The sequence below is a fragment of the Cicer arietinum genome, chromosome 3, assembly GCF_000331145.2.
Source record: "Cicer arietinum cultivar CDC Frontier isolate Library 1 chromosome 3, Cicar.CDCFrontier_v2.0, whole genome shotgun sequence".
In the NCBI taxonomy this organism is placed as follows: domain Eukaryota; kingdom Viridiplantae; phylum Streptophyta; class Magnoliopsida; order Fabales; family Fabaceae; genus Cicer; species Cicer arietinum.
Window position 1 is genome coordinate 43,991,424 of NC_021162.2, and position 24,238 is coordinate 44,015,661.

General features: G+C 29.9%; 2 protein-coding genes across 2 annotated transcripts in view; both read right to left on the reverse strand.

Annotated features, from left to right (window-relative positions):
- The window catches only part of LOC101508319 (Golgi SNAP receptor complex member 1-2-like), a 13,009-nt gene extending 10,590 nt beyond the window's left edge, over positions 1–2,419 (reverse strand). The window contains exon 1 of the mRNA XM_004514149.4: positions 2,106–2,419. Coding sequence (XP_004514206.1) covers positions 2,106–2,232 — 127 coding nt within the window. The 5' untranslated portion in view covers positions 2,233–2,419. The remainder of the gene's footprint in view (positions 1–2,105) is intronic.
- On the reverse strand, positions 9–740 carry LOC140919584 (uncharacterized; the record flags this gene model as incomplete). Its single annotated transcript, XM_073365941.1, has 1 exon — positions 9–740. A coding segment is annotated over exon 1 (582 nt), but the record flags the coding sequence as incomplete, so codon positions are not given.
- Positions 2,420–24,238: the final 21,819 nt, after the last annotated feature.

Sequence of the window (24,238 nt, forward strand, 5' to 3'; positions counted from 1 at the left end):
TTCAGAAAAATGCCCTTAGCAAATTCTTGATCAATTTCTCTTAGAGCGCCAACATACTTCTCAAATTCCTCCACATACTCTTCCACTGTACCAACCTGTTTCAAAGATAGCAACAATTCAAAAGGATTTTGAATCATTGATGGTTGAAATCTCCTTATGACAACCACCTTGAAAGCATCCCATGAAGGATTTGGATTGCACCTCTCCCACCATTGAAACCAGCTTAAAGCTCTGCCTTCCAATGCTAACAGAATCGCCTGCATTTTCTCTTCTTCTTGGACCATTTGCAACGAAAAATAGCGATCTAGCTTGCGTGTCCAACCAAAAGCGTCCTCACCGGAAAAAATTGGGATTTCCAATTTCCGCCAACGATTTTGCCCTTTCTCCCTGATGCATTCGCGATCTCCGATCTCACTGCCTCCATCGCCATGATCATCATCAGATCGCACTCCTAACTTGCTTGCGATTGCAGCAAGCAATTCTTCGGTTTTCTTCGTCCTCGCTTCATTTAGGTCAAGCCTCGTGCGTATTTCTTCTCTCTCTAAATTCCAATCATCCGAAGAACGAGCCATGTTTCTCGTCAAAACCATACGCAATCGCAGCAGAAACAACCGATCACAGGACACCAGAATCGGTGTCTCTGATACCAGTGTTACAACTGGTAACTCAGAGAAGAGGAATTAGGGATAGACTAGAAGAATGCTATTAAGAATCAAGGTGTTTCTGAATTGAATGTATTATTTCGCAATGAAGAACATGTTACAAGCTTATGAATGTATTATTCTAACAGAATGACAGCTAAGCTCAAAAGAAAACTAACTAACTAACTAACTATTTATTCCTTCTCACATATACATTCCCAAACTTATTTTTATTCGTATCATGGGCACTATATCAGTCACCTGGATTGAGTAGCAGCGATGATTAAGAATCAAGGTGTTTCTGAATTGAATGTATTATTTCGCAATGAAGAACATGTTACAAGCTTATGAATGTATTATTCTAACAGAATGACAGCTAAGCTCAAAAGAAAACTAACTAACTAACTAACTATTTATTCCTTCTCACATATACATTCCCAAACTTATTTTTATTCGTATCATGGGCACTATATCAGTCACCTGGATTGAGTAGCAGCGATGATCTGACACAATTCCAGGCCATGATGGAAGCTACATTAAATGAAAAGCAATGTTCTACACATCTATGGGAGAACTTGCAACAATGCCACAATTGAAAACTATGCTCTCAATATTATTTTGATGGTCTGTTCTGAGCCCAAAATAAACTAATTCAATATGAACTTACTTTGTAAATATTAGTAATCCCTCATAACGAATTTGAATACTTCAACCCTCATTGGTGAATGATAAACATTTTAAGGAGATAAATGAATGAAACATAATCCAAATAGGAAAAATGTTATTATCATCATTATAGTACTAGAACTTAATTGTCTGTTTGATTAAGCATGTCAACAACAAAAACTGATCATCGATTTCCCCAAAAAATTAAACTGACAAGAACAATAGCTAGCAACTAACATAATCACAACAGAAAAAGACTAAAAGTAAGGGCATATTTGGATTGGTTTATTTGAACTTGTATACTGGCATAAGCACTAGTAAGACTGTTTAAAAGAGTTTATGATTACCGCTAGTTACATGTTCATAAGCTGTTTTCAGCTAAGTTTCATAAGTTAACCAGGATAGCTTATCAAACAGCTAATAGCTTATGTAAAAACCATTTGACTTCTTATTACAATGTGTTATAAAAATAGCTTATATATAGTGATTATGCTATAAGCTGTTAAATGAACTGTTTAGCCAAACAAGTCTTCATTCTAAGTATCACTCAAAAAAATAAAGCAAACAAAGCAACAAAATAGACATGCCAAAGAAATGTGATTAAAAAAAAAAAAACAGAATCATTTTTCGCCAATTTCATAACTGAATCGAATTGATAGCTAAAATTCACAAATCAAAACACTCCCCGATTCCATTTCTAAATGAAGTTCCTCCAATCGACAAGTAAATTAACACAAACCCACGATATTTTATGCAAATTGAACGAAATTAAAAGAATCGTTAAAAGAGAATAAGAACCTCCATGCGTGAACCTAGCACCGAGCTTAGCGTAAGAAGACAACTTGACTTCAATGTCACCCTCGACCTTCCTCGCTTCCTTTCGCAGTTCCTCCCAACCCGATTCCTGAAGATCCGGATCCGTCATTCGGATCTTCTATTTGAACTTTTTCTATTTGATTCAGTTATTGCGGTTGAAACTTTTACTGATACTTCGTTTGGTCTGGTTTTCACGTGTACCTTCTTCTTCACACAAGTGCTTGGAGAGGAGGGTGAGGATCTGGTGTGGTTAAGTGTACTGTAATAATCGAGACTCTTGTGATGTGAATCATTTCGACTGGTTTCTAGATAGGTAGGATAACATATAGAAAAAGGTATAAGTTATTATATATATAATTTTATGTTTTAAATCTGTCATTATTAATATTACTAATCTACTTGAAATATAAAATGTTATATTCAATAATATAAAAAGTTATGAATCAAAAGCAAAATGAATAATATTGTTGGAATATAAAATTAAGTAGAATAAACACAAATACAATCTTATATTTTAATATTTTATGAAAAATAAAATATAACTCCTACTGTAATTTATATGATATTATATTTATATCTTATTTTATATCAAATTTTATATTTTAATAATATTATTAATATATATATATATATATAGTAAACTAACACTAAATACATTTATACATAGTGGTCAATTCAGAAATAGTTATACACAACACAAAAATAAAATACACATATTAATTATACTACAACTCTACAAGTGACGCTTATTAGGTCTGTGTTATCTTTTAAATCTTATCGCAAATTTGAGTAGCATGGTACAAGCCTTTTTTATTTTTTTTTGTGGAAAAGGTCAAGACCTATGATATTAAACATACATGGATATTCTTGCTTGAATGGCTTGCTTGTTAAAAATATCATTTTTAATTGGTATCATTGCACCTTATGGATGTGAATGTGAGGTTTTGGGCTTTATGTACATTGCCAGAATAGGTCGTTGCTCTAACCGTATGACTGTCTAGGCTAAACAACTAAGCCTAGAGTTATGGGGACAATAATAATTCATATTCTTTGATTGGTCCTTTTCCTTTGGACCCAATTCTTAGATTTGTTCAATGTGATGTTGGCGCTGGGATGCCAATTCTTGTAGAGCATGCTAATAGGTTTGTAGGAAACTGGTATTTGCTTAGCGAGGTTTTGATGAAAGGGTTTAATGTGAGATAGTAACTATTGGAGAGAATAGGTCTCATATAATCTATTATATGTTCTTTTTTTTTTTTTTTTTTTTCCTGTTTTAACATGTTTAAAAATTTGATTTGAAAGTCAATTTAAAGTCTTATTCACATAAAAATATTTAAATGTTATATTTTATATTTTTTTTAAATAGACTAAACTAGACTTTATTTACAACGAAAACTAATAAAACTAATCAAATATAATAAAATAATAAATAACAATTCTGCAATGCAACAACCTTCTAAGAAAATAAAAATACAAATGAATCTATATTTAAAAAATTATAAATAAAACAAAATGAACCCCTCGTCTCATTATTAGTCGTATGAGAATATGAAATTGGTTCACTTCTTTGCAACGGAGAAGACATTTTTTGGACAAAATAAAAATAATAAAATAAAATATATTATACAATTATACAAAGTAGATAACACAATAAATAATTTCAAATAACAAATAATTCAAAATACAAAGTAGATGTACATATGTATATATATCTTAAATAAAAAAATAATTTTTATAACAAAATAATTTTAAAAAACTCTGAAACTAACACCATTCAAACCCTAAAAAATGATTTTTGGTTTAAAAGAATAATTTTTTTTTTTGAAACAAACGCATCAATTATTACCTCTCAGACAAATAATCTCAAACCAATTCGGATATATTCAGTAATAATATAATTAATGTTATTATCAACTTTGAAACAATTCTAAAAGGACTGCACTTATTTTATGTTTTGTTTTTTACTATTTTTTTACAAATTCACATATACAGTTTTGATTTAAGATTTAATAAAATCTAAAATTAGAACAACTTCAATGGAGTTTCAAGAAGATTTTTAAGAGATTTTACAAAGGCTAACTTTACTAAAGGAATATAAAGATAAAAGAAAAAATTTGAAGTCGTAAATATTGAAATATTATCTCTATCATAAGAGTCTTGAACCGATTCAACGAGATGTAAGCTCCCTAATTGATGTGTGATGATGCGTTGCAGGATTTTTAGGAGAAGGTTATCCATTAGATGGAGTCATCCCTAAGGGAAAGGCCACCCTTAATTAGGAGGAAATGACTATCAATGAGATGAAGTCGCCTATTGATTTTAAAATATTTATACTTTTACTTGTTTGATTTTCTATAATTTTGTGTTGTTGTTCATTGTGATTTCACTTTTCTACAAATTAGATTTTTAAATATATCTATCCAAACGGCTAAATTTCAACTTTAATGATTTTATTGTGTATATATTTTACTTGGGAGTTATCTAAATTTTAGACAGTATTGTTTAATATAATTGCCACAAGATTTTAAAATAATCATTCATGTCTTTTTTGTGTTTGTCTTTTAGTTGGTGGTAGTTGTTGTCTCCTCACTAAGTCTGTGACTTACCCCTTCATGTTGTTTATTTTTTTTCAGATTCACAGACAGCTGAGTAGCAAGCTGTTAGTAGATTGAAGTCTCGATCAATTTTTTTTTGGTAGGCATCTTTGATCGATGACTTTTTTTGTAAAGTCTGTTGAGTCGTGATGTATTTTGCAATTGTTTTGAGTCTAGAAAATCTCTTTGGGAGATGTATTGAATATTAGATTAGGCTCTTTGGATTATGACTGAATTGAAAGTTTAAACAGGAATTTTATAAATTGGAAAACGTTGAATTTACAGATGATACTCTGTCGAAATTTTGAGAAAAATTATATATATATATTTTTTAAATGATTATTGAGAACTATTTAGTCGCTTAATTGTTAAGTTGGTTGGTAGGCTTGTCAGACTATGAGTATAACTTGTGCGTCGGTCACAATGATTTTCTTTTGCTTTAATTTTGATGTTTGATGTTTGGTGATGATTCTTCATTCATTTAAAACTATTGATTTTAAGTATGATTTTAAATTGCGGTGCAGTTGTATTTGTGGTTTCATTGCAATTTTTATATTGTGAAAATTGTATAATACAGCCTAAGCAAGTGACAATAATTGCAGTCGTGACGATGTTGTGAAGACCTTTTAACATCTTTATCATTGTAGTTTTATAACGAAATTTAAAACCATGGTTTAAAGGATGATTTCTTAGTATTTTGTTATTGTGTGGACTAATACTGTAACGCCCCAAATTTTTTATACGAATATTACTGAAAAATATTTATTTTCTTTTAGAAACAACTAATTAATTTTTTTTTTTATCTAATAGTTACGGAACCAAAAATTCATAGGATTATTTTTGTAGACAATTATAATAAAATTATAATTTTAGTTTAAAAGAGATGAATGCATGAGATACAAAATGGACAATAGTCTTTTTGTGTCCTCTCTTAATTGCACAAAAAAACTTATAATTAAATTTATAATCTTCCTTTAAAAAAATAAATTAAAGGTGTTTAAAATGAATTAATGCACATTATGCCAAGAAACACCATGAATTGTCGTAAAATCTTGTCATAAAGGAGAGTAAAAGAATGAGTCAAGTCACTAATTTTTGTTTTTATAGGATGGACCAAAAATATTTTCAAAACACTTATACATAAAAGTTGGTTTCACTAACTCTATAATATCTCCTAAAATGAATACTTATTTGGTCACAACTAAAACTAACAAACAATATAACTTATATAAATTCTAATTTAATTAAATAATTCAACTAATATTTTATCAACTAAAATAAATCAAGCAAGACAAGAATACCACTCACACATAACAAAATAAAACAAACATATCTAACACATCAATTTCATGATTATCGAAACTAATCAAATAAAAAATGTCCATTTATGAAATAATGACATCATAAATAGTCCCCATGTAATTGTCACGTCAAAACAATTAAGTAAAAATGAAGATTATAACTATTTAGGTAGAATAGAGTGTGATAAAATTTAATTTAATTTATTTACACATAGAATAATTATTAATTTAATAATAGCAATTACTAAAAAGATACATATATAATATATATGAAAATTTTGGGGTGTTACAAATATCGTTGTTGCGATTTCCCTTAAATGCTTCTTTTTCTCCGAAGGTGAAAGTAATATATCGTACATTACTCATTTGTAACTTAATTTGCTCTTATCTTAAAGCTACATGTCATTGCAACTATTTGATTAAGAATCCAGTTCATATATGGAACAATAGAACATGAGACTTTCCCACTAGTTTTTTTCCATCCTTTTTCTATCCTTGTCTAATTCTTTGTTCTGACATAATTTTCTTTTATGTTGTAGGTAAAAACTTTAACAGTAGCGTTATCATAGGTAACTTTTTATTTTTCTAACACATGGATTGAATTTGCTCTTATCTTAAAGTAAGGTTACGGTTTCTCAAAAGTTAATTGTTGTTGTGGAATAATAAATAAGAGTAGAAAGGCAAGTTGTTATATGTTTTAATGTGGATAAGCATGATAAGGGTTTAGTATGATTAAAATAGTAAATTAATTGAAGAATGGAAGTGGAAGCTTCCTAGTAAATGAACTGTTTTGTTGAATATAAAATAGTAACTTATTAAGTTATTATTATAAATGATTGAAAGTTTAGGAGACAAATGTATGGATTTGAATGATATAGGAATCACTGAGTGGCTTATTGTGATAGGTCATGTGTTGATGTCAATGAAGGAAACATTCACCCCACTAAACTTTTTCACCATAAAATCAAAGTATAAAAAAGAAGTGATTTAAATGAAGGTTTAATTGTAGTTTTAGTCACTATATTTATACTTATTTACGGAATTGGTCTTCTAATTTTAAAAATCGACAGTTTTAGTCTCTCTTTCAGATTTTTGAACTAAATTAAAAAATGATGATTTAATATATTTTAAATGACATGAAATACAATTCTATGATATAGAGCAATCTAGATGCATTAATTATTCATATGTAATTAATAAAATTAAACATATAAAAAATTTATGAAGTTGAAATTTAAGTTTTCACGGCATTTTTTTTCAATTTCATGGGTGTTAATCACTACACATCATTGTATCATATGTCACATTATTTAAAATATTTTACGTCATTAATTTTTAGTTAAAAAATCATATTGAGAGATCAAAATTGTTAACTTTTAAAATAGGAGGATCAATTTCGTAAATCAGTATAAATAGAGGGACTAAAACTACAATTAAGTCTTGAATTAATTACATACTCATTTCATATTGCCCTCACAAGAGGTAAAAGTTAAACAAGTTTGAATATTTAATTGGATTTGTTTTCTAGACAAAGTTGTGAATTGGATATGCTGAGCAAACTCTCTTAGCAGCATTAGGCCAAGCTCGAGTGTACACTGAAGAATATTCTAAATCGCCTTCTAGAAATTAGTTTCCTTTTGAAGAGTTAAGTTAATCTTATTGAAATAGAGTGAATTAGTTTAAATGACTCATTCTTGTGAGACTAGGGTGAAATAGCGATACGTGCTTTGATTTATTGTATTGTTCTTTTCCTTTATTTATATTTTAAGTTATATTTATTATATGTTAGTATATATTCTTCTTTTCCTTTTTTTATATTTAAGCTATATTTATTAACTTTTTTGTGTTATTTCATTCAATTTTTTCAGTTTATCATATTGAATTGAAAGGATAAGAGTTGGATATCCTACAACCCTAACAACTCTCTTAATAAAAGGAAGTACATCAGAGGAGTTATTAATTTTCTTGATTTTGCAAATCCAAAATCAAACAATGGAAGAAAAAAATTTGTCCTTGCACCAATTGTGTCAATTGCAAGCAGTGCTCTCGGGTGGATATTTATGAGCACCTATTTCATTTTGGGTTTCTAAAATAGTATGTTACTTCTCTAAAAGCACCTAGTCCATTTTGGGTGGATGTTCCATGGTGACAAAGTTATCTCGTCTAGTTCTCAAAGTGTATCTCAAGTAGAAGGAGAGTTTCACCATAACATAGATACATTGATTCATGATATCTTTGGAATGCATCCAACTAATGAGAGTGATGATGCAAATTTAAATGTGGAGGACGAGGATCCCAAAGCATTTATAGATGAAGAGGATAGTAATTTGGATAAGTTTTATGAGTTGTTAAATGAGGTAGAACAAAATCTCTATCCTAGTTGCAAGAAGTTCACAAAGCTATCATTTATTGTCCATTTGTATCACTTAAAGTGTCTAAACGGGTGGACTGACAAAAACTTTTCAATGTTGTTAGAGCTATTAAGGAATGCATTCCTTGAAGAAAATACATTGTCGAAATCTTTTCATGATACAAAAAAAGGTTGTTTATGGATTAGGTCTCTCATATAAAAAATTTCATGTTTGTCCCAATGATTGCATATTATATTGGAGAGATTTTGCTAATGCTCAAATTTGCTCAAAATTTGGTATGCCATGACGAATACTAAAACTTTAATGATAGTGAAGGTAGAAAAAAAATCCCTACAAACTTTCTTCGTTGGTTTCCTCTTAAACCTATGCTACAAAGACTCTTTCTATCATCAAAAATAGCTTCTTCTATGACATGGCACGAGGATGGTAGAACAAAAGATGGGCTCATGAGACATGCAACTGATTCTTTTGCTTGGAAAGATTTTGATCGTTAACATCCTAATTTTTCGTGTGACCCTCGTAATGTTCAACTAAGTTTAGGTTATGATTGTTTTAACTCTTTCAGAACCATGTCAATTTCTTATAGCACTTGGCTTGTTGTTTTGATTCCTTATATATTTCTTCCATAGATGTGTATAAATCAACCTAGTTTTATACTTTCAATGTTTATTTCCGGTCCAAAAGATCTAGGAAATAAACTTGATGTCTATAAGAAACCACTTGTGGATGAACTAAAAGAATTATGGGAAGTTCGGGTATAAACATTTGATGCATGCAAAAAAGAGTCATTTGAAATGTGTGCTGATATCATGTGAACTATCAATGATTTTCTGGCATATGCAAATTTGTCTGGCTGGAGCACTAAAGGTCGATACATTTGTCCATGTTGTGGTTTAGAAATTGTGTAGCGGTTGCGTTATAGTCGAAAGTTTTGCTACATGTGTCACAATTGTTGGTTAAAGCCTAACAGTAAGTGGAGATACAATAGAGGAGAATTTGATGGAACCCAAGAGTTTAGACCACCATCGGAGCTACCTAATAGTGCAAGTGTCTTGAGACAATTGGAAGATCATGGAATAGGGAATGTGTCACCATGGAAAAAGAAAAGCATTTTGTTTACATTGCCTTATTGCCAACATAATGTTCTTCGTCATAATCTTGATGTAATGCACATTGAAAAAATGTTTGTGATAACATTATTGGAACATTGTTTCCTTTAGATGAAAAATAAAGGATAACAATAAGGCACATTATGACCTTGTAAACATGAACATAAGAAGTCAACTACATCCAACGATGCATCCAAGTAAAGGTAAAAAATATTTTCCTAGAGCACCAAATGACATCGAATGAGAAAGAAATATTTTTGAAAGTGCTCAAAAACATAAAAACCCCAGATGAATATTTTTCTAATATATCTAGATTTGGGCAAGTGAAGCAACACAAGATATTTGGTCTCAAAAGTTATGATTGTCACCTTTTAAGGCAAGAGTTTCTTCCTATAACTGTAAAAGGTTGTTTGCTCGACAAAGTGGGTTTAGCTAAATATGATCTTTGTCATTTCTTCAAAGAATTGTGTGGCAAGATTCTTAATGAGCATAATTTGGAGCACTTGGAGAATCGAATTGTCAAAACATTGTGTCAGGTAGAAAAGATTATCCCTCCATCTTTTTTCACTATAATGGTACATTTGTTAATTTATTAGGCATATGAGGCAAATGTTGCAGGTCATGTTCATTATGATTTGGGTGATGAGTTGTCCAATGATGTAGATCAAGGGAATGAACAAGTCTTGCAAGATATAAATGACAATGACTTGATTAGACTGGAAGTTGATGATAATCATGATATCATTAAAGTACAATATTCATGGAGAACATTCCCCAAAATATTGAGGGTGGTGATGATATAGAGGATGAGAGTGAGGGAGACTTCTTCTAATATATAGAGCAAATTATTTATCAATCAATTTATTTGACTTTTAATTTGTTGAAGTTACAAAGGTGTGTAATTATTTATGCACACTACCATTTTTATGTGTTTAATTTGAGGTAGATTATCATTGTCATTGTTTATTTTTTTTTACAACAATTAAAAACTAATTTGGCATTGGCATATGTAGAAAGTACCATGGGGAAGCCCAAAAGAAAGTTTAATACTACTTAAAATGATGACCAATCACAACATGATGACCAATCAAAGTTGATAGCTCTAATGAACTCAACCAAAATAATCACTCTATGTCTGAAGAAGGAAGTCATATTGAAGCTGAAGGTAAATTATTTTTGTTTATATTAGTGCTCTTGCAATTTCGCTAGACTTAGTGTGGTTGTATTGTTCTAAGACAATTGATATTGAGTGTTTTGTGGTTTGCTAATAAGAATATTTGATTTAGGTAAAAAGAGAACAAGAGGTTACACACACATGCTAGATGTGTGGGACATGCCAGACGAACAATTTATGTTGGTGGATGTAGATTCTATTGGAAATCCTATTGAATGGGAAGGAAAAACTCTATTAAATGCAATAGGAAGTTTGATAAGGAGGTCTCAATGTGCTTCAATCAATTATGTTAGATGGAGTAAGATGTTTGAGTCCTATATTACTGATATGATTGAACTTAAGGTGTTGTATAAGTTTTTAAAAGTTCTATTTCATTTCAGGTTTTATAATCTTTTTTTTTTTTTGCAATAATGATAGACAAAGTTTCGGTTTGTTCCTGAATTCACTGTGCAAACTAAGAAGATATGACAATATTAAGGCAGAAGCGGAAATGGTTGCCTACATCTCGGACACAAGGATTGATCCTTCTTAGTATGGTGCTTTAGTACATCAATGGTATTCCAATAATAGACAAGTATATGTATAATGTCATTAATATTTTGTTCATCTAATAATTACTTAGCATATGCTTGTTTTGATTGTTGACTTTACTTATTCATTGGATATACAAAATAAGTAGCATGAAGAAAAATAATCGCACAAAATATGAGGACATACATTGCATAGGAACCAAGAATCTTCCAAGACTAATTCATGAGATGGTTTGTCTCTTTCAATGTTTTTTAATTAATTTCTCAATAAAAATATGATGGTCGACATTCTTGTTACTAATGTTAGACAACAAAAGCTAGAGGAAAACAATCATCACAAACACAAATTTACATTGATATTCAAAACTCAAAAAGATGGAAGCATTGTTACTGAAAAGGCAGCTGATGTAATTTTAAGAAATTTAAACTTTGATGATAAATTTGAAATAACTCATTCTCATAATCATACTGTCACAACTCACAAATAGATTGTGTGCCTAATTTTATATTCTAGCTCATGTTATTAAATTTCATGAAGTATATAATAAAGACAATTGTGATAGTGAATCACAACATTTAATTATACTTTGATTCTACATAAAATGTATTATTAATTGATCTTTTTTTATACAAGGTGAAAGTTACTTCATCAATACGAGAATATAAAATGGTATCAAGTTTGCAAAACTTAATAGAAAATTTGAATATGTTACATAACTTTCTTTTGATGTATAATAACAAAAGTCTTATTGTGACAAACATGCATGAATGATAATTTCATAATATTCTCTCTCCCTTTAGGTTAACTTATGTTGTTTCCAAGTTAATGCAAATTTTAAGACAATGATTTTTCTTTTTTTTATTCCTAATCTGCCAATTAAACAATGCAAGCTTCATGTTGTTAAATGTTGTAATTGACTATCACACTTTGTGTTAAATGTAGGAAGAACTAACGAAGCATGTGGTAGAGGAGGAAGAAAGCTCAAATAATCCTCAAACCACTCAAGATTCTACAAACTAAAAGAATGATATCTACTTAAGAGTTAAAGGGCCTGAAAAAAGAGCACTCGTGCATTGTCTTGGCAAGATTCTCCGACAATTTCTAGCTCTCACTCTCACGATAGCCATAGAGGTAAAACATTAGAGAATTTGCTTAGAAATCTTGTTTCCGTTCTCCAAGTACGGTTTTACGAAGATACAGAAATTAATATGGTCTTACAAGTTGTACCTGAACATGTATGATTTATGTACATATTTCACACTCATTGATTGTTGAATCTATAACTAATAAATGTTAACATTATGCCAACTACACTTGAAATTTGACAATACTAGCTAATTCTTGGAAAATAGATTTGGAATTGAAAGAGTTTTATCATGTCACAAACATATTCTGATTTTTATGTGGTTTTATTGAACAATTGAATGGAGATAGTGAAGTATAATAAAGAATAATATATTGTTTTCCCCAAAGTTGATGTTTATAACTTTTTCTAGTAATTTTTCCATTTCTAACTTTTTTTAATAATTTGACTTTTTCTTGTATTGTTAGCTTAGATATTTCATATTTTTTTGAGTTTGAGGTTTAAGCATGGTTTTAAAAATGGTATGTGATCACAGCTATGATTGTGTCATCATGATCTTTAAGTCTCAATTACTAGAAATAAGACTCCGTCAACCATATTTGATTGCGATTCTCAAAAATATCAAAGATTTTGACTCAATCGTGATTTTGAAATCTTGTGTTTAAGTGGTGTCTTATTTTTTATTTATGATTTTTGTTAATTAATTATTATTTTTATTGCGATAGGGCTTTAGGAGTTGGTTTACCCAATATGAAATATTTCTCATAAACAAGTGTTGCATGAAAAAGAATAATGAAAATGATAAATATAGTTCCAAAAATAGATTTTGAAAACAATGAAGGATATATTTTAGAGAAAGTGTTAGGAGAATTTGAATTTAAGAATATTGAATTTGTGTATCCATCAAGACTATCCAGTGTGTTCCTAAATGATTTTTTCCTAAAAGTTTCATCAGCTAAAATATTGACATTAATTAGAAGAAGTGGTTCTGGTAAATAACTAATGTATCACTTACGCAAAGATTTTAAGATTCAATTAGTGGAGAAATATTTGTTGATTCAATTTCTATTCATAAGCTTCTAATACTCATAATTTCATTTCAATATTGCCACAAGAATATGATATTCAAGTTAGTGCTATAATTAAAATGCTAGGAATACAAGTAACATGCATTTAATGGAATAAGTAACATAAAATTATATTTTATTGTAAGTCTCAATGAAATTAGTTAATAAAAATAAATTAGAGATTTAAGTTTAATTTACTGGTATTAATAATTTAGAATTACAATTAGTAGTGACATACAATACTGTAGGAAGAAATCAATTATTTATTTATATTTATCTAGTTTTTAGTAACAATCATCATAGTAGGTAGAAATAAAAAACATGTAGTGACAGTGCTCAAAACATGTAATGAAAAGCCTCAAAACATAGCAAGACACTCCCTTAAAGTTGTGGTGGCTCTAGGTGTCACTCAAAATATTCTTAATATTTACCTATAACATGTGATTTTTAGTGACAAACTTTGTCTCTCACTAGACGTCAATTTCCGTGTAGTGTTATAACAGACTGAGTAGTCATTAAGAACAACTTCAATGGGATAACTTTTTAGGTTGTTTTAGTCACTTTTTATGGGTCCAAGTTTCCACATAGCATTTAATTCACATCTATATGATTCTCATGGATGCTTGGATTAATTATGAGTATTGAAGTTGAAAGAAAATAATTGAATACAAAAAGGAAAAGACAAAAATGGTATGCATTGTTACTGTAAAATAATTTTACACTAATATCCAATAGATTTATGTATTATGTCACATACTTTATTTCACTCCAATTTTATGGTTTGAGTGAAAAAATAGATAACTTTATTTGAGTTGAGTGTCAGTGTAAAACTATTTTACAATGGTAGTGTATGTCCCTTCAAATTCAAAAGAAAAAAGGTAAAAGAAGAAATGAATAATATGTATTTTAAAAAGAATTAAATTATTTGTATTTTTGGTGTCCAAATAACTTTTATTTACGATTGTGATTTTCTAAATATTTCTCTAAGTTAGTAAAATATTTGACGTTTAAGTGATTTAAGTTGAGTTTAATTTGATTAGTTTGAGTTAAGTTTCATTATGAGGAAAACAGTTTACTCAACCCCGTGAGGTCCACACCATACAAAAATCATTTCTTTTTTCTTTTCTTGTTTTTTGGTGTTTGGAACTCTTGAGTTAGTAAGTTAAACTTGGATTTAGGGAGAAATTTAGAAGTTTGAGGAAGAAGCAAGAAGGAAAGTTGTTGACCTTGACCTAGTGGAGGTTTTGGTGTTAGATCATTATCAATTGATTATATGTTCTTGATAACAAAATAATAAACTAAACCAATAAATCAAATACGAAAAATAGGAACTACTATTTACCTTCAGCTATTGTTAAAGTAATGTGTGTAGATTGCCTTTCATTCTTCCAAACTCTTACTTTCTTCAAATATATATGGTTTATTTTTGTGAATGAAGGGATGAAAGCAAGCTTAAGGACCAAATGTTATTTATAGGCTTGATTCTACCATCAAGAATTTTAAAGTCATTATCACCCATATATTGGCCATTGAAAATCATTAAGTTTGAGATCACTCACCAACCAACTTCCATAATCTATGAACCACTAACTAATAAATTTTAATGGTTAATTAATTTTAATATTTAAATATATTATTACATTCTCTCACTTGGTCCATAATTAAGATCTAACTATTGGTTTAATGAATAATTGAATAACTTTTTTATAAAACAAACGTGTGAATCATAACGATAGTTCCAATAATATTGAGTATTATCACCTACATATCACAACATATTTAGTTTCTCAAGTATATACATAATATGGTAACCAAACATTAATGAATAAATCATATGTTTATTCTTGGTCTAAATGGAGTATAATTTCTCAAAAATTAACTTGTGTACGAATATCAAAAAACAACTTAATATAAGAGTTTTATTAATGAATTGTTTGTATACATTCATAAAGAGAAACCAAATCTCATTTTCTCTACATGATCCCTGAATATCAATGGTGGTATGCCCTTAGTCAAAGAATCAACGATCATCAAATCAGTGATAATGTGTTGAATGACCACTACTTTGTATTTAACTCTTTTTTAATGGCTAAGTATTTGATGTCAATATGTTTACTTCAACTTCTACTTTTGTTGTTCTTAGCCAAAAAGATAAAGTTGAATTGTCGCAGAAAATTATCAACGACCTAGAAATATAATATATGATTATAAGCCCTAAAAGAAAACTCTTAAGCCATACATCATTAAAGGTAGCATCAAACACATGAGACAAACTTGACTTACATAGTAGAAGTAGTAACCAAGGATTCCTTAACACTTCTTTACATAATAGCTCCATCGACCATCATAAAAATATATCCTAGTGTTGATTGGTGAGAATCAACACAACTAGTAAAGTCAGAATCTGAATAGTCAACTAGGTCTAGATTGTACGTATACCTATAGATAATCATGTAATCTTTGGTTTCTTCCTTTCTTTGTAGCTTTCAAATTGTCAAAACCTAGATTACTCTTATATCTTCCTAAGATTCAAACAACAAATGCAACATTGGGCCTAGTGCATACATAAGGCTTCCAATAATAGAAACATTAGGAATATTCTTTATTTGTTCCCTCTCAAAGTCATTTTTAAGGCATTGGATCAAATCAAATTTATCACCCTTCACAATTGGAGCAACACTTGGTAAACAATTTTTCATCTGAAATCTCTCTAAAGCCTTATTGATATAGGTTTTCTATGATAGACCTAAAATACCTCGAGATTTATCTCTATGGATCTTAATGCCAATGACATAAGATGTCTCTCCCATTCCTTCATATTAAAGTCTTTAAAGAAAAATTGTTTATCTCATGCATCAAAACCTTATCATTTGAAGTAAGCAAAATATCATCCACATATAGAACAAGAAAATAAATTTGACACCCATTGACCTTCTAGTATATCCATTGGTCCATGGGATTTTCAACAAATCCAAATGCAAATATTATTCCATGGAATTTAAGATACCATTAACGGGAGGCGTGTTTTAAATCATATACGGGTTTCTTAAGTTTGCAAACCAAATGTTCACCATCACTAGAGGATGAACCTTTACATTGTTTCATAAAAATCTTCTCCTCCAAATCACCATTAAGAAAAGTTGTTTCACATCATTTGGTGCAACTCAAGATCAAAATGTTCAACTAATGCCAAGATAACACAAAGAGAATCTTTCTTAGATACAAAAGATACAGTTTATGTGTAATTAATTCCCTCTTTTTGAGTAAATCCCTTATCAATGAGACAGACCTTGTATCTCTCAATGTTACCAAATGAATCTTTCTTAGTCTTAAAGATTCATTTACAACCAATGGCCTTTGTCCCATTAGGTAACTCTACAAGATCATAAACATGATTTTTTTTTTCATGGAATTCATCTCATCAATCATGCAAGTTTGACTTTTTCAACTAATGGCTTATGCAAAGGTTTTAGGATCATTCTCAACTTCAACATTATAATCAAATTCTTGCAGATACACAATGTAATCATCATGTATAGCTAACTTTCTTGGTCTAATGGATCTTCTCAATGTTGGATTTGAATTTCCTTGTGGATCATATTGTTCAACTAATTGATCATCATTTTTAGATATTTGATGACCAATTTGATCTACTAGATTATCAATATTTTATGGAATCTCAATGATTGGTGGATCAAAATCCATTTGATATCGAGGGATGTTATGAACAACAACCAATCTATCGCCTAAAGTGGAAGTTTGAGACTTTGTATGATCATGCACAAAAAACTAAGTTCCTGATTTGATCGCTCCCACTAATAATGTGAATTTCAAGAAACTTTGCAGTGTATCCACCATAGTATTCACCACCTCGATCCTGTCTCAATATTTTTATTTTCTTTCCACATTTGTTTTCAACTTCTGCCTTAAAGACTTGTGATGAAGTAGGGTGATAGTGCATTGCTGACAACCATTCCTGGGAAGATCAAAGCTATCAAAACCGATAAGTCTCAAGTTAATCATAAAGGGAAATACAAAATAACACATCAGGGTGATATAAAGAAAGAGACAAAATGTTTTGTTTTGTTTTTTTTTCAAAAACGGAGGATACATGAGGAAGCAATTCTCCAAGTTCCAAGAATGCCTTCATAAGAAATGTAATTTATTTTCATTTATTTTTTATGAATCTAATATAAGTGATGTTAATATAAACACCTAATGGATTGATAATCAAGCTTATAAATAGCATTTGATCCATAAGCTTGGTCTCATCCCTTCACTCACAAAAATATACTATCTATATTTGGACAACGTAAGAGTTTAGAATAACCAAAGGCAGTCTACACACATTATTGTAACAATGGCCATAGGTAAATGATGGTTCCTATTTTCTGCATTTGGTTAATTGATTTTGTTTGTTATTTTGTTATTAAGAAAGTATGATTAATTGATAATGATATAAAATTTGGTATCAGAGTCTACCTAATGCCTCTACCTTGTTACATTTTGGATTTTTCATTTTTGGCATCTCTATAATTTATTTTAGATTTTTGAGTTTTGGTACATTTTATTTCAAAATACCATTGGAAATCTTGAACCCATTGTTTTTTTTTCTTTCTGTTTTAAAACTCTAAAAAAATATGCCTAAAATGAGACGGACGTTAGCGTTGTATTAACTAAATGTTATATATTTGTGTTTATCTGAAAAAATGCAAGAAAATGAAAATTATGGTATTTAAACTCAGATTGATTCTTTTGTTACAAGCGAATGTTGAGTTATATTCGGTTTATAACTTTTTTTTTTATATCTTTATGCTTTTATAGTTGTTTTAAGCATGAATAACTTTTCTGCTCATATAATTTAGTTTTTTATGTCTAATGGTCTTTATAATTTTAATTAGTTTAGGATTAGTTACAACACCCTTAATTAGTTAAAATTATTACTAAAAATTTTAAGATCGCATAAATAATTAGACGAAATATTGCAATTAATTATACGTTGTATAGTCATATTTATGCTACTAGAATTTTCATTATATTTGTGAGATTAATTGGGATAGAATGTCAATTTTTTTATTAAGATAAAATGTCAAATTATTTTAATAACTTGGCCATAAAGATTATGAATTGACACATAATTTGATGGTGTCATCATAAAGTATAGTTTGAATAGAAAGTCAAATTATTTTATATTCATAAGGTATGAAATTGTATATATATAAATTCATAAATCCATCATAAAATTTAAATAAATCTTATTAAATTAAAAATTTAGCCCAAAGGTAATTTTTATGGTCCATGATTTATATTATGATATATTTAAATTGGTAATACATGCATTTATGATAAATATGTCTCAATTTTGACTTGAGATTTTGTTACACAATTTCTCAACCAATGTTAGATCACTATCATCTGATCGTGCATTCTTGATAACAAAATAACAAACCAAATCAATATACCATGTGTGAAAAATAGGAATCACTATTTACCTCGATCCATTGTTGCAATAATGTGTGTAGACTCCCTTTGATTTTTTCAAACTCTTACTTTCTCTAAATATAGATGGTACATTTTTGTGAATGAAGAGATAAAACCAAGCTTAGGGACCAAATGTTATTTATAGTGAAGATGATTAAACTTGAGACCATTCAGCAACCAACTTTCATAACATATTGACCACTAAATAGTGAGTTTTAATGGTTAATCAATTTAGTGAGTTTTAATGGTTAATCAATTTTTATATTGAAGTATATATATTTACATTTGGTACTTATTGTGAGTTAAAAAAACTCATCATCCTTTTTTCTTATGGTTGTGAATGCCATTGATGGTTGGTTGTAGGATTTTCAATTTTTCTTACATGGAATCTCTTGATTTAATGTCCTAATTAAGGATTAAATATTTGTAAAGGATCAACTTTTCCCTATTTTTAAAACTTGTTTTGGCATATTTGGTTCTTTTTTTTTTTTTGGAAGAGTTGCAGTTAAATTTTTCTTATCTCGAAAAGATGTTTAAACCCATGAGAGTGGATTCTTGTCATGAGCTTTGTGAGAATAAGATTGAGTTCAAAAATCTAGAGTTGAACAAATTTTAGGGTTTAATGTTCTTATGTATGTTATTGTTGTGTTGTTGTTGAAGATTTTAGAAAAATTCTTCATTGAGAGTAGTTACAAAATTGTGGCACCTCTGAAAGGCGGGGATAAGTGTTATTGAATCTTTATTGTTAAAAAACATGTTTAAGTTTGCGTGAAATTGTGTGTTGATTCGAAAAAGAACTCAAAATTTTCATAGTCATGGAGGAAATAAATCATTTCAAAAAGTTTAGGGATTTGAAAAAAAGTGTATACATATGAGTTTGAAGGCATTTTTATTTCATAAGATAGATGTTCGATTTAAAAACCTTATCTTTAGAGTCGTAGTAGATCAAACTTTGCAGTTGTTTATAAAAAAACAAACCATAACAAAAATTTACTAAAAAGGGGAATTGTTTTGAAAACTTTGAAATTCTAGGACTTTGTAATATAAAAAAGTTGAGAGCTTTAATAATGTTTATATTATGGAAAATGAATTTCATGTGAAAAAAGTGTGTTTTTGCCGATTATAGGATAACTGTACCAAGATAATTTTGGAAGAAAACAAATCCTACACATTTTTTCTGTGTAGGTTGAATTGGTGCTATGGGATAAATTTTAGAGATTTTATTTTAACTTAGTTAAAGGTGTGAGAGGATTAGGTGAAGATCTATGAATGGTGGAAGGGGTTGATCCCAACAACATATAACAAGAACATGTAATAGGCCATACCCAACAACAGTGACTAAATGACTGAGAATTATGGAAATAAGGTGCCATATTTGCAGTGGACTTGCATGGAATTAGAGATTTCCTATGATGGATTGAGGATTCTTGTTTCCATTATGACCAAGTTGGTCACTATTTGATCGTTCTTCATCATATGCATATTTTTCATGGTTTTTAGTCTTATTTATCTTTAATCATTCGTTAATTTAAGGAGTTATTTGATATAGTTCGTCGATTTTAGTTATTGAATTTAATGAAATATTTATGTTCTTATTTCATTGATTAAGTAAAAAAAAATTGTAGTTTTGCGTTGCTTCGTTGTTTTAGTGAAGTGCTGGATTTTTTGTGACAAATCAACATGACATATGTGAAGTATTTCAACCATATGTGGAGTTGTAGATGTCTAATTGGAGTCAAATCAAATGAAAGCGAAAGCTACGATCCATAGCTACAAATTTCATGAAAACACCAGAAAAAAATTCAGACTCAAATGAGGATAAATATGCATTAAATGTCAGACAATATATGTTGTGCGTTGGAGCGCAAATGCTTGCACTTGTGGTGTATTTCTATAGTATTTTGACATTCTGCTTATGTCCTGGAGTGCTAGAGCGCCCCTGGCATGTCCTGGGCGCATGACGTGGTGCATAATGCATTAAAAGTGTGTTTTTCTCACTTCCTAGATACCTTTCTGGCTATTTTGAAGTTTGTAGACTTGTGCCCTTGCATAAAAACTCAGAGGAGGTTGGTTATAACACCATTGAAAGAGTTTTATCAAGATTCATTCATAAATCTTTCTCGTAATTCTTCTTTAATCTTTATCTTTTGTATCTTTGTCATGAGTAAGTAAACTTATTTGTTAGGGATGAGTGAAACAAGATGCAACCCTTATTTGTCTGATTTGATTTCTAGTTATATGAATGAGTTTATTGAATTATTTTTCTCATCTTTGTGCTTAGTTATTTTATTGTTTGATCAATTTTAAACTATTCTACGATTCCTATTTTGAAAAGGAAGTAGACTTTACGAATGCTTGAGATGAGAAATTTATGATATTGTAATCTAGGGATATATGTAGGTCATAAAACCAATTGAGTTATTTGCAGAGACAATAGTTTAAAAAGAGAATTCATGTACTGTAATGTTTAATTCTAATCTTAAATCTACTAAGGAACTATGGGTTACTTTGAAATTAAATGTTCTGTCACTAAAGAATTAGGGCAAGAATAATAAAGGAATCTAATAACTACGATCAAATTAGAAATCAAGGTTGAATTGGAAGTGGAGTTCATTCCTGGAATTTTACTTATTAGAAAAATTATATTCTATTACATGTGTTAGTTTCAAATATTATTTCAATCAATTTGGAAATTTTTTGTTCAATTTTACTAATTAAACATAATTTGATATTATAGTGCAATCCTTCAATTCAACACTCAATAATATTGTTTTAATTATTACCTGCAACGTCAGTACAATTGTTGAAACACTATCACTATTCTAGAGAATGCCCTTAGGGACATACATAACAAGAGATAAATTGAGAAAAACGAAGACATAGGTTGAGTAGTAGGACTCAATATTGGTAGAGTTTAATTGTTTCTGGTTTTTATGAACAAGATGATGAAGATTATTATGAATGTGATGATGGAAATGATAGTCTGATTAATTTTTATTTCAAAAGATTTTTTTCAAAAATTTATTAAAACAATTTGATGTGGCTTGAAACATCAACATTTAAAAAAAAAATAGAACTAATATCTGCATGTTTTAAAACATAAAGAGGCTAATTTGAAAAAAAAATATAAAAGATTAAATAGTTACAATTGTATAAAATAAATGATTAAAATTATAATTTTGTCAATAATAATAAAATAACACAATAAATATATAAAAAGAAACAAACAGAGAATAAAGGAAGTTGTAATTTGTCAAATAAAAGAAGTTTGAAGCAAAGAGTGTGCGATAAAAGTCTAAAAAAATTTGAGAAATCAAAAGTTGTATCCTCATCAATGCTACCACAAGCATGGCATGCCATCAAAATCTAGAAGGAAGCATCTATAGAGTAGAGCTACCACACCTATAAATATGCCACCAAAACTCATTTGTAAGTAAATTATTTGAAAACAATACAAATTATTTCTTGCTCCAAACTTCACTACTTGTTATTGTTACCTTCTATCTTTTAAATAAAGTCTTCTACGATATTCAACTACATTTATGTTTATTGTTTGATCATTTTAGTCAGGCATTAAAGATTTAAGTGATAAATTATTCTTACTAATTTATAAAATGGGGTCATTTTTCCTTGTTTAAATTTTTTAAAGTATTTGCAATGCCTATAATTCACCACACTACATGGGACTTCTACGGGTAGTATTAGACACACAAATAACATGAATATATGTATTAATTGTTAATGTATGATATGAGTAGCTCATAGAATAAATAATTACTATATTTGAATTAGAAAATTTCATGAAGAATATAGATGGACATCTAGAGTATAACTTAGTCACCTCTAAATAGACCACTAAGGTATTGGAAGTAATAAATAATTCAAATTTTTTGGGCCAATTGATTTGGTTCCACATTGTACCCATATAAATAACTTTGTGTGTAATGTTTTAGAGACTAATGCCATTTTGATACAATATTGAAAATCAGAAAATTAACTCTCTTCCAAAATCTCTCTTTTCTCCATCATTTTCAAAAACACCACAATACTCAATTATCAATTTTCACCATTGATTCACCCTCCATTCTTGATAGTGTTCCAACATCTGGCATCAAGAGCTTTGGTTTAGATCCAATTCCGCTGCAATCATGTCCGTTTCCAATGACAAAATCCCTACCAACCTTCTGATTCTTGATTCAAAGAATTATGACAAATGCCACAAACAAATGAAGGTTTTGTTTGGATATCAAGATGTTCTTGATATGATTATCGATGGTATTGCTCCTCTTGGTAAAGAGGCTACAGCAGATCATGAAGCGAAATTCAAGGAAGATAAGAAGAAAGATTACAAGGCCCTTTTCTTGATCCACTCTTGCGTCGATAGTGACAACTTCGAAAAGGTTGGCGATTGCGACTCGGCGAAAACAGCTTGGGGTATTCTTGAGAAAGCATATGCTGGTGCGGATAAGGCGAAGGTGGTGAGGTTACAAACTCATAAGCGGTAGTTTGAGTTACTTCAAATGGAAGACAAGGAAATGATTAACGATTACGTGACGCGTGTGACACGCTTGGGGAATCAAATGAAGTCGTGTGGTGAAGCCCTTTCCAAACAGAATTTTGTGTCGAAGGTATTGCGTTCTTTAACACCAAGATTCGATAATATTGTGGTGGCGATTGAGGAATCGAAGGATCTCAAGACGATGACGAAAGATGAACTTCAAAGTTCAGTGGAAGCTCATGAACAAAGGATGGACGAAAGAGGAAACAATAAAGCCAAAGCGGAAGTTGCTTTGCAAGCCCGTTTCAACGAGAAGAATAAGAAATCGAAAGGGAAATGACCTTCTAGAGGAAAGAAGAATTTCCAGAATTTTGATGGAAAAGAGTCACAAAATTCAAGGAAATGTGAGGGCAGTTCCAAAGGTGGTGGTCAAGACAACTACAGGCCGTTCGACAAAAGTACCAAGAAGTGTTACAATTGTAAAAAGCTTGGGCATTTCGCAAGAGAGTGTAGAGCGAAACCAAGGGAGAATCATTTGGATGAGGCTAAGGTTGCTATGCAAGACGTGGATTATGATAACACGGTTCTTGTAATGATCACGGAAGAGAACTATGGCATTAAAGAGTTGTTGGACAACAACTATGGTAGTGCAGAAAATTCTTCAAGAACGTATTCGGAGAAAAGCACAATGGTAACGGTTCGAGATGGAGCCCAAGGGAGAAATGAGTGGTACTTGAACTCAGGTTGTTCGACACATATGACAGGAAGAAAGGATTGGTTCGTGAAGATCAATCAAGCCACGCGAAGTAGAGTGAAATTCGCAGATGACACGACATTAGCGGTCGACGGTATCGGTGATGTTTTGATCATGAGAAGGGATGGTGGTCATTCCTTGATCAAAGAT